The sequence below is a fragment of the Taudactylus pleione genome, unplaced genomic scaffold (assembly GCF_031769625.1).
Source record: "Taudactylus pleione unplaced genomic scaffold, aTauple2 ptg000010l, whole genome shotgun sequence".
Lineage (NCBI taxonomy): Eukaryota > Metazoa > Chordata > Amphibia > Anura > Myobatrachidae > Taudactylus > Taudactylus pleione.
This window is the reverse complement of record NW_028284413.1, coordinates 2,766,255-2,778,992: the sequence shown is the minus strand read 5'-3', so window position 1 is coordinate 2,778,992 and position 12,738 is coordinate 2,766,255. Positions and strand designations below refer to the sequence as shown.

Sequence of the window (12,738 nt, the reverse complement as noted above, 5' to 3'; positions counted from 1 at the left end):
TTAACATAGACTGTCCTCCTGCTCTACAATGGCATGAGTCACAGCATTTTGCAGTAGGGGGTGGAGCCATGATGGTGCAATAAGTCACGATTCGCATAATTGATCACCCAGACTGCCCACTTCACTGGGTATGTGGGTGGATGCAGGAGACTGCTCTACTCTCCACAATATTTGTGAATCTAACAGACATTTCAGGAGTGTACATAAAGAGAAATGGTAATAATATTGCAATAGTTCTTACTTATGACTTTACTTTGTTTCTCACAGTAAAAACAATTCTCTTCAGCTGATATGAACAAACTTATACATACACGTGTGTTTATATAACATGTTACAATTAATAAAAATTAAGGATGTGCGCCGATCCCTGTGTTTTGGTTTTGGATCTGTATCTCCTTGTGTTTTGGATCTGGATTTGGTTTTGCCAAAACCACCCCTTGCATGTTTTGGTTTTGGATCTGTATTTTTTTTTTTAAATGATAAAAACAGCTAAAATCACATAATTTGTTTTTTGTTGTTCCTACAGTATTATTAACTTCAATAGCATTCATATCCACTCGTTTCCAGTCAATTTTGACCACCCCACAGCTCACAATATTGTTGTCATCCAGTTTATGCCCAAAATTTGCACCAAGCTAGCTGGCTGACTAAGCTAAGCGGCAGGAGTGGGGTGGCAAAAACACGTGGCCGTTCAACTTCCAACATGGCACATAAGGAAACATATGTTTTCATTAATCAAGAGGCCTGAGGGAATTGGAGTATGTATGTAGTTGAAGGGAGGGACAGGAAGGGTTGATTGGTAGTAAATTCAATTTAATTTTTTGATTCTGAAGCAAATTTATGAGGGAGGAGGGGAGAGCATGGGTGAACAATATGTCCCATATTTTGCCCTCAAAATCAACTTGGTGGTTCAGAATATTTTTTTTCAATTAAAGGGGCATGCAGGAGATACTGTCTGCGACCATAAACATTTCTGGACATTTTTGGCATTCAGCAACCGCATGTCAAAGATTGCAGCAGCAGTGGCAGTTCAACTTCCAACTTGGCACATCAGGAAACAAATGTTTTTATTACTCAAGAGGCCTAAAGGAGTTGGAGTATGTATGTAGGTGAAGGCAGGGAAAGGAAGATTTGATTAGTAGTAAATTTTATTGAATTTTTGATTCCAAAGCCAATTTATGAGGGAGAAGGGGAGGCATTTACAAATAATATTTTACTCATTCACATCAGTCCTTGCCCCAGAAGCATACTTGAGCGCTATGCCTGCTGCTGCTGGGAGTGGATTTTCATTCCAAAAGGGACCAGGAAGACTACTACTAGTGCACTAAAAACAATTGACTGTTAAACAATCCTTTGCAAGGGGGAGCAAGTATGACAGCAGTCACCTGGTTGCATAGCGGATCACTGACGCCATAACATCTATGCTGGTATTAGATGTGCGTCCAATACCCGCCAATAATTCAGTAGGTTTTAGACAGTTAATTGAGGTCCTGTGTGCCTGCTATCAAATCCCATCAAGATTCCACTTCACTAGAAAAGCAATTCCCAACCTGTACAGGGACATTAAAAAAAAATTAATTAGTGGCCTCCAAAATGCTGTTGTACCCACTGTCCACTTAACCACAGATATGTGGACAAGCTGAACATAGCTAATGCAAGATTTAAGATATAAGGTTTAAGTCATACATTGTGTTCTTCTTCCCAGCAGACATAGATCTGAAGAGATGCAAAGAGCTATTGGTAAGCAAATTGTCAGCTCAAGTGGTACATGATGCAGTGATGGCTTCTCCTTCAGATTCTCCAGCAAGTGCATCTGCCAAGAGAAAACTAAACTTTTCCAAAATACCCACTGGTGATACAGATGAGTCAACACAAAACACAAAAACTTTTTGGATGGATGCGCTGCAGATGACTTAACAGGGAGGAGATTCCTAGATGGTTAAGGTTCCTACCTCTACATACTCTGGCTTTACAAAGGGTACAGATGACTTGACAATTGTTGTCCGCATTTGGGTAGAAATAATTCCACATATAAGAAGTGGATTTTTTTGTCTTGTGCCCAGACATGACAATGGGCTTTTCCTTATCATGGGCAATAACTGTTTCTTCCATTGGTGCCTGATTTACACAAACAACATCCTCATCGACAACATCCTTATTAGCGTCAGCTACACAAATATCCTGCTCATCCTGGTGCACTTCCACAGCAGCATCCTCGATTTCCATGTCAGCATGTTCACTTGTGGTTACATCATCATAAGAGGCAGAACCGCCAGTCATAAATAAAGGACACGGTCTTAGCCTTTCCCTCTCACTTCATGTGGTGAAAGGCATATTGACAATTTTATGTCTTTCTGCAGCTAACTTTCCCTTTGCTGTTTTTCTCTTTACCACTGTAAAAGATTGGTTCTTGATTTTAGATGCCCTAACTGAAGCCCTGTATGCCCTTGAGCATCAGCTTTAGTAGACGATGTAAATGGATTAGTATCATCATGAATTGTGGCACTGGCAGCAGCTCCAGCATTAGTATGTGGTTCCTGCTCTCCTCTCAACTGATCATTCTCCATATCAACCAACACAAATTAAGTGGGGTACAGCACATATGTCAATTTGTACCAATATTAAATATTACACTGCGGTATCAATGACCTACAGTGTCACAAGATTTTTTATGAATAGGAAAAGAATAACACTGCGCTGCCACTTAGTGTCACAAGATTATTTATGAATAAGAATAACACACTGCAATACCAATTACAGTGTCACATGATTATTTATGAATAAGAAAAGAATAACACACTGTGCTGCCACTTAGTGTCACAAGATTATTTATGAATAAGAATAACACACTGCCATACAACTTAGTGTCACGAGCATTTTATTGAATAAGAAAAGAATAACACACTGCGCTGCCACTTAGTGTCACAGATTATTTATGGATAAGAATAACTCACTGCGCTATGACTTATAGGGGTAAATTTACTAAGATGGGAGTTCTATTAAGAAGTGATGTTGCCCATGGCAACCAATTAGATTCTACTTCTCACTTATCTAGCAGCTTCTCGAAGATAATACCTGGAATCTGATTGGTTGCTATGGGCAACATCACTTCTTAATAGAACTCCCATCTTAGAAAGTTATCCCATAGTGTCACAATATGTGGACAATAAACTGCGGTCTGGCCGGCAGTGTCACCATACAATAATAATGCAGCCAAGTTGCTAACGCACACACACAAAAAAAACACTTATTTTTTTGGACAATCGGGAAGAGCACCCCTGAATGAGGCAGCAGCCCCTTAATGAACAACACAGACAGCACCCCTTTATTATGGACAACAAAACACCCCTGCTTAGAGCAGACAGACAACCTGCAGGGTCACAAATACGTGGACGATAAACTGCGGAAGTGTCACCGAACATTAATAGCGCAAGTAAGTTGCTAATGCACACAAAAAAAAGAATAAAAAAAGTACTTTTATTTTTTTTACACTGGGGAAGAGCACCCCTACTTGACAGAACACCCCCCCCTGGACAACACAGCACTCATTTATGGACTGCAGCCCTAGCCTGATGGACAGCACTCCAACACAGCAGCAGCCACAGTTAATTGACAGGACAAGTGACACAGCAGCTGCAGCACCCACTGAAGGAAGCCCCCTTTATATACTGCACTCTAAGCCCCTTTATGGTCAACACAGCAGCAGACTTCAGGCCAAGACCCCGACTGGACACACACATGAGTGACTGACAGTGACTGACTATGTCTGCTAGCTTCTCTCTCCATAGCCGAAGTGAAATGGCGCCGATCGCTGGGACCTTTATATAATCCAAAACCCGCAAGAATCTGACAGCGAGAGGATGACACGTTTTGCCTTGTTTTCGGATCCAAGTCAGGCGGGAAAACTCGCGCCGGACTCGGATCTTGTCTCAGAACACAAAGTTCGGGTGGGTCCGGTTCTCGGAGAACCGGACCCGCTCATCTCTAATAAAAAATAAAACTCACATTGTTCCAAAGAGATGGAGACATTGCAGCTTTAAGTTAAATAATATCCCTTAACCTCATGCTGGGTACACATCGTTAATTCGATCAATGAATGATATATCATGCGTGCATCAGCGGGTGTGTACAGCCGATATGTCTGTGATGTAAGTGTGTACCTAGCATCAGTTTGGATGTGGTCAATATCCCTACTGCTGGGATTCTGGTGGTCAGAATGCCGACACTAGAGTCCCGACACTAGTCAGAATACGGGTGCTGGCTTCCCGACCGCCAGGATCCCGAAGGTAAGTACTGGGGATAGGGGGAGGCATAGCATTAAGGTTAGGGGTAAGGCACTAGGGGGAGGGTTAGGGTAAGGCACTGAGGGGGAAGAGTTATGTTTAGGGTGCGGGGAGGGGGAAGTTGGGTTTAGGCACTAGGGGGGAGGTTAAGTTCAGGCTCTGGGGTGGGAGGGTTAGGGTAGGAAGAGGGGGAGGATTAGAATACCTACCAACAAGTGTTGGTATTCTAACCCCATTGGGATGCCGGCGTCGGATGCTGCTATTGCTGATTGCCTTGCGACCAACGGAGCTGTCTCTCCTTGATTGCTTGCCAGTGCGTCAACTGTAAACAGGTAGCAGTCCGATACCAAATCAACATCACTGACACCTGGGCCTCCCTCGATGGCCCTGAGTGGACGGGCCCCCCTGTGTGCATGCATGAGTGCAGGGGGATAGGTGGGTCACAGGGGCAGCTCGAGCACCATAGCAGATGCATCCCTTGGACCCATGGTAGTTACACCACTGTTTGCATGCATGTTAGCAAACAGTGGAGTCCTTTTCAGGATCAATGGATGCAGGTGTACTTCAGGGTTCAGTCGTCAACCCGGGCAAAGCCGGGTATCCCAGCTAGCAGAAAATAAAGACACTCCCACACTTGAAATAAAAACTTCCCTCTTTTACCAATTTAATGCCCAAATTTGAGAATCCTTTTCAGTCATAAACATCCTGGTTTGTGGGTGAGGTATGGCCAAAATGGGGTATGTTTGGTCTGGATAATGGAGTTCCTGTTTTGGTGTGCAGACTGCTAAGGAATGTTTAACTAATAAGAGGTAAGGGGGTTGACTGTTTAAAAAGTCTAACTGTGGGGGTCTATCCAACTTTGTTTTTGATGTTCCCACCACACTTTCCAATTTATTAATCCCCAGGATAACTACTGCCCATTCTTACATTTTATGACTGTTCCACTTTATTATGCATGATATTGTGAGCTGCATTTGCTTTCATTTCAGTTATCTTGTGAGGAGGTGCAGCTTGGAGGAAAGAATAGCTCTTTAGTGGCCATACATGGAGAAAGAGTGGTTGTGGAGCACTTCAGTTTTTACTGCATGTTTTATTTGGGTTAAGTTGGTTGTAGGGTATTATATTTTGGTGTTATTATGCCTAGTTGAAAAAGGGTTTGTACTGTGGGTGTTAAAACATGTGTGCCCTTGATCAGACTTATTGTAGACTACCCTGCCTCTCACTCATTACCAGTCTAGAGTGGGACTATACAGAGATATATTGATGCTGATTTTTTAAAGAGACAGGGGCACATCCTTATAATTGATTGTTGTAAGAGGTGATTCCTGATTTCCACATATACTGTATGCTATTACTGTACTTCGATATTAGTCCTCCTTACTATAATGGGATTTTCCCAAATCTGAAGGAAGACTTTTTGGAATCGATTGTCAATACAATGGTTTAACTCTATACTAAGAATTTTATGAAATCATTTAAGCAACTTTGAACAAATGTTTGGGATACCACATATTTGACAATGTCCCTATGAAAAACAATTATATTACCCGTGGTTGCAATTGTACACTCTGTTAATTAACAAGCTAGATGGGAATAGCCTACCACTACTCCATTTAAAATCTAAAGTGGATTTAGAAGCTGAGGAATAGATTTACTGTTTGGGTTATGCACGGGAAGCATTTGTCAGCTAAATTTCAGCAAATACAACCCTACAATGCATAGGAACTACATTACCCGTATTATGCTAGGTGTTTTTTTTAAAGAGTGTATACAGACGATCTTAAATGTGCTGCAAAGCAAGTTATATATTGTCATTTTATATGGTTTTGTCCTGAGCAAAGTATTTACTTGTATGTATAGCGCCAGTATTTCTATTGTTCTGACGTCCCCTAGAATAGCTGTTTTCAGATTAACATTGTCCACATCTATACATAGTATAAAATAAAGTCCCTGGTAGACATCTGTCTTTTTGTTTGGGTTAATCTCAAGAACCCCTGGATGGATTTTGATGCAGTTTTACTATCCTGTAGAGCATTTGTCGAGGAAGGTTTAGGTGTATGAAACATTAATGTATGACAAAAGGGAGCCGAGCAGTGATGATTTTAGTGAAGCAATTCAATGGAAAAATCTTTGTAGATTAAAAGTTGCTCCCGTGCCAGTGAAGCCAGGGTGGGTCGCTAGTTGTTAGATAAAGTATCTAGGAAATACATAATTAATCTTACTAATAAGGCCAGAGATTGCATTGCTAGAACCTGGATGGCTTACTTAGGTTCTCAGTACCAAGAGTGGGTACATTTAGAGGATGAGATCATGAGCGTTTTATTTAAACCAGCAGTAATGCTTGTTCAAGTGTTTGTCTAGATTGATGAAATACATTTTTGCAATAAAGTAGATGGAAATTACAGTCTTGACCAAGGTGTTTATGTTTCATATTCTCATCACCTTTGTTAGTTAGTTTTTTGTCATCAATAATTTTCATTAAGACAATAAGGATACAGAAATAAAGAGAGGTACTGAGGAAAGAAACCAGCAAGGACTACAATGGAATATATGGTCGGAACAGTACAAATGAATGTGTCCAAACAGATCAATCCGAAATATCTGTAAAAGCCAATGATAAGAACACACCATATTAATCTATATATTCAGGTTGTGGTTGTTCATTCATTAAAAAAAAAAAAAGCATGAGCTAGAGTTGTTTGGCTCTAAGCTCCGATGAACCCTCACAGTCCATGACATATTCATACCATGGGAATCACTAAGCAAGAGGGTAGGACTCCGCATACTACATATCAAAACGATTCATTATTTTGACCACAGTTTTTGTGTGAAATAGCAGTGTCTTCTTTTGCTGAAATATTTTTTGAACTATGCAGCAATAACAATATGGCCCAGTAGCATGATAAAGGTGCAACAAAGCAACCTCAGGTAAAGAAGTCACATCAATATTCAGGACCATACTTGCCAAATGAAACTCTTCCTGCCCCAGAGGATGCAGTAGTAGGCAACTCCAAAACACAACGAATAATATCACCAGTCTCATTGCCCTTGATGTCAACAAAACTTTTAGCATTTGGGTCTCAGTTTCTGTCTTGTATCAGGAGTGAGAGGTTGTGAGGGAGATTAAGAGAGCCCATCCAGAAAGATGTTTATACCAAAAGGGCATGATATCTTCACTCCCGTATCATTAATTGTACTAAGTCTGATAGCAATAAGAGGCTTTCCTGATGCTTAAATACCCCAGATACCTATGTTTAATTTGAAAGAATGCATACCAAAGAATAAGGTGCAAGTTAGGAATAAACTCAGCTAAGGCCCCTAGGAACAAGTAATTATGAGATGGTAAAGGGACTACTTTATTGGAGACTATAGTCTTATACCACAATCTCATAAAGTCATGGATCCAACTTAGCATACAGTGACAAAGTGGGCACAAATCTTTTGGGGTCCAAATAAGATCCTCTTTAGCAGGGGTCGCTAAATGCGGAACCTCAATGCCTCCTAACGGTTCATGTTTTCCAGACCAGCAGTGGATTTTTTTACAATGTGTCATTAATGATTGCACCACCTGCAGACCTTTTAAAATGTATCAGTTAGTAGTGAATAAACCTGTGCACCAGCAAAGATATCTGGAAAACATGAACTGTTAGGAAACCTTGAGGAGCGAATTTGGTCATTCATGCTTTATACAGTAGGATTTTTCAGATGTACAGATCTTTCTAAATCCACCCAAGGCTTATGAGAGGCCAGATAGGCTCAATCCCAAAGGTGAGCAAGGATGCAAGCCTCTTGATGTTTAACAATATGTTGAAGAGCAGTCCCCCTTTTTACTATGGACCAATTCTTGGAGGATTCTGTTTCACATGTTTATTTTTAACTCTGTAGATGAGAAAATTGCAAATGTACAGTAATTTTTCTTTTTAGTTGTGGCTTTTGTTTAGTTTTGCATGTATTTCTTGCATTATATTTGTTTTATATATATATAACAATTGATAAAATACACTTAATGGAGGAAATAAATGGTAGCATGTTCATAAATATTTATTAGTTTAGTCCATAGTACAAAACATTTGCTTTCATTTTCTAAACTGGACTAGAAAAATGTGCTCTTACTGCTGTTTCATTAATTACACGCCACTGTGTTCAAACAATACCTATTATTGTTCTCCTTAATTCCTCACTCTTTACCCAAATTTACTGTAGCCAGAGATTATACCCTGTACACAAAACCAAGGAGTGACTCAATTACCTCTCCTCTATACAGTCCACACACATAACTTTACATTTGTTCACTTTCTACACTCACACATCCCAATGACCCAAGGCCAACAGTGACTGGATCTTTACAGCCCACCAAGAACCTCTGCAATTTGGCTGGACCAATTTGCAATATGTTGCACTTCTCCTAATATAGTGTATCACATGCCTATTTCTCTGTAGATTGTAAGCAGAGCTTTCTTAACTTGCAGTTTGTTTGTTATTACACAGTCTTGTTTTATTACCGTTCTATTCTCAAATGAAAAGCGCAAAGGAATATGCTGGCGCTATATATATACATGAGAGAATTTTGATAAATATTAATAAATAATCACCATTATAATCACCATCCCTGCAATAAGCACAGACCATCCATGCATGAGCCATAACTCAGTTGTAAACTGCTTATAAACCATAGCTCTGTTATAGCTTTCCAGACTTGCATAGAAGAAAAGAAAATCACCAATTCAAACAAAATAAGTATTAAATATAATAGAAATATAATATAATTTATTAAAATGATAATAAAGGAAAATATTTAGTATGTCAGAAACTACTACTACATGTATTATAAAGAGTAGTGTGCTCACTGCTTAAGGAAAGGTCATCAGTTTTTGGTTTCATGCCTTTATATGGTCATGGAATGTCTAATGAGTTTTAACACTTGTGTATTTCACAAATGTTGATGTGTTATAAAAACTTACAAATATCAATGGCAGTCTGTTGTATATAATTCTGCACCAGTGGGTTGGGGCTCGGTCATACTGTAGATACATATATCTGTAGCTGTGAGTGTGATATATATTGCAAATTGAATTTGGTGATTGGGCATTTCTGGTTCAAATTTATTAAATTTAAATGTTGTGGGTAATGAAAACTTTTGTCCTGGAGACAGGCACAAGTAAGTGGACCATTGTCCAGCAGAATTATTCCCATGTCTACAATAGTAATCAAATTTATATATTTATAGAAAGGTATGCAGAGCATATGTAGCATCTTCTTCCTCCTGCAGAAGAAGTGAGGCTATGATCACCTTACGTCTTATATGGCCCTGTCCATACATTTAGTAGTTTTTCTGACATTCAATTATTTTTTTTACTGATATTTGTAACTTTCTTGGCAGGTTTCTATCATTCACGACAAGCAAGTATAGGTGGTCTAGTACATTTCTCACATAGCATTAAACATTAAGTTGTATCTTTAATCCTTCAAACTGCTAAGTTAATTCTAAATGTTGTAAATCATGATACACATAGGGAGCTATTGTCCTGTTTTGCTCCATTGCATAGATCTTGTTAATTCTGCAAAAAGAAAAGGCAAATGAAGTTCAGGTGCTAAAAACACAAACAAAGAGTTTTGAAAACTTTTTAATAAATAGTCTCTTTTTACAGTAGAAATTTTAAATATATCATGCAGTCCATATAATTTAAAATAATTTACAGGCTGAGGTAGGGGTAGGGAGAAGCAGGGACAGCAAGAAAGTATCTACTTATGGTCGGCCTTTCCTGCTGAGCACACAGACACAGGCTGTATCAATCCGTATGAACCTCCACGCTGCTTGCTTCCCTTCCATTGTCAAAGCTTTGACAAAGGTGTGCGTGGTGGTACAATAGGAGTTCCAATGCTTTGAGTCAATCCCACGGCATCCACCTGACACTGGCTTTGGATCTCTACACTTGGTTTCAAAAAAGTACTGTTTGAAAACATTATTATTTAAATTGACTTCCCCCAACACAGTTACTTCCTTGCCTTTGATGTCAGTGGCTGTGGTTTTATCCCCAACCCACATACTGACACTATCACACACAGAGTACTCCCCCCGGTGAAGGACTGGGTGAACCGTTCTTTTAGCTCGAATAGTTTTGTTGAGGGACTCCTCATCATCTAAATATGCCAAGTTCCGGAGGTCCTGTGACAATGGCGGAGGCTGCGTGCTAAATAAAACCCTTGGAGAGCGAAATTTCCTCTTTCTGAAAAGTTTTGGGTCGACTGTAACATTGTGAAAGGCTGAAGGCTCATTAGTCTCTATTTTGCCATGATGTCGGTGAAGAGACTTCGTTCGGTGTGCCTGGTGATGCTGAATACGATGTTTTGTAGATGACCTAGCTGGGGCATGGTCCTTGGTCTTTGGTGCAGCCTGTATGCCGATCAAAAATGCTATTATCAGAGTGTAGTACAACATGGACATTACTTTATCCACCTAGGAATAAAAGGAAATAAGACAATGTTAAAAATGTACTCATGACAATTTGCACAATTTAAAAACAGAATAAAATTATTTTTGCACAAAACAGGAATTTTGAATTCTGTCATACTTATTAATGCTTACACTTGTTACGATACATTTACAAAGCGAAAAAAGACAACACAACACAGTAGATTGATATGATAAAGATACAAACAACTTTTGCATACACCCATGGTACATGTCAAAGACTAAAGGATATATTTGTAAACTTAAACTTAAAATGATTATACTCAATGGCAGACATGGAGCTTTGGAGCTCCTGCTTTTTTACCATTTTATTTTTACTTTTCACTACTAATTACATATTTCACATTGTTTTGTATTTTTATTCTCAACTCCCTAGTAATAGTTTATATACCTTTGTATTTATCTAAAACACATAAAAAATAGAGTACTGTACCAATACTTATATCTTCTTTTTATTCCTTTTGTATATTTACTTTGTATTTGACATCTTTAATTGTAATATTCATTTTCATAGACCAACAATTACTGTATGCTTTTTGTCAGTATTATTTTCCAGTTCATATTGTTCTACATATGTTTAGACTTGTTAGCTTTTTTTACAGTATATATTTTTCTTGCACATATGCATCCATCAACTGATGTAGTCATAGATTTTCCCAGTTATTAAATGAGCATGTAGCCACATTGAATGCGCGCTCCTCCACGCCCTTATGGATGTGCACGCATTCATCAATTATTATATATCATACACCTAAACTTCTCCTATATATTGTGACATTACAAAATGTTTACGTACAGTATGTCAACCACACAATCAGGTGACATGCACCTTCAACAATCAGGTGACATGCACCTACAACTATACATCACAATATTAAAAATAGGCACAAAAACATGGAATAATACAATAAAGGTATGATCTACATAAACCTTAACAACAATTATATTATGTATTTTTTAATCTCTTATTAGCATTCTGATTTGGTTTGTCTATTACAAGACATTCTCCTTCCTGAGATAATTGATGAGAACTTGCTTTTTACTCTTTGTGGTTCCTTCCAGCACTTACAGTAACTACAGAGTCCCTTTCAATCGAGCACTTAACTTCATAATCCCTCTCAATCGTCTTAATAAGCCATACTGTACATGATGATAATGTAGTGTATTGTAATCCTCAGTTTGTTCTGAATGTACAATTTCCATTAAAATACCAATGATAACAGAATTTACAGTCTTTGAAAATATGCTTATCAAGCTTGTACAAGCCTTAGCAAGAAAAGTGAAAAAAAAACAGCACTTAGTGGGTATAACTTCCTTATTCTCAATAAAGTAAAAATCATATTTGCGGCTTGGTCAATAATAAAAAAAACATTTTTCAAACATGTCATAATGTAGCATAATAAATGTGCATTCAGGGAAGAACGCAATAGCAAAAATGCCTGTAAATGAAGGAACAATTAACTTTGAAATTGGTCCAAAAGTTCTGTCAATTAAACACACCAATAGATGATATGGTGGAATATGAAAAACACAGTATTCCGGTATAATGTCAAGTAGTAGAAAAACTTGAGTTACCCAATTGTTTAAAGTAATCAGTGCAGATCTCAATTAGCAAGGCATCCTTGTAAGGGTCTTATAGAGGCAGCATGTTGTATAGATGGGTACCTCTACTGTTGTAACTGGACCGGATAAACACAGACAGGGCGGTATAACATGCAGACAAACAGCTTAACGCATTTGCCTGCACTTAAATCGTTTTGCATTTTAGCAATTAATGGCTTGTGTAGAACCGAGATGGCAAGTATCAAGTTGCTATTAAAAGTTGCACCCACTTTGTATTGTGACTATAAAAACACAAACACCTAAACCTTATATCTTCATACATATCTACTTTTCCCGGGAGACTCCTGAATTTTTGCCTAGTCCCCTGGGTTCCTAGTAGAGTGGGCCATTCTAATGAAGTGGGTAGGTTGTGAAGAATAA

At 38.6% G+C, this 12,738-nt stretch overlaps 1 protein-coding gene across 2 annotated transcripts in view; it reads right to left on the bottom strand.

Annotated features, from left to right (window-relative positions):
* Positions 1–9,891: 9,891 nt before the first annotated feature.
* The window catches only part of NGF (nerve growth factor), a 118,737-nt gene continuing 115,890 nt past the window's right edge, over positions 9,892–12,738 (bottom strand). For both annotated transcript variants that reach the window (XM_088467421.1, XM_088467422.1), the window contains exon 3: positions 9,892–10,740. In XM_088467421.1, coding sequence (XP_088323547.1) covers positions 10,030–10,728 — 699 coding nt within the window. In that variant the 5' untranslated portion in view covers positions 10,729–10,740 and the 3' untranslated portion in view covers positions 9,892–10,029. The remainder of the gene's footprint in view (positions 10,741–12,738) is intronic.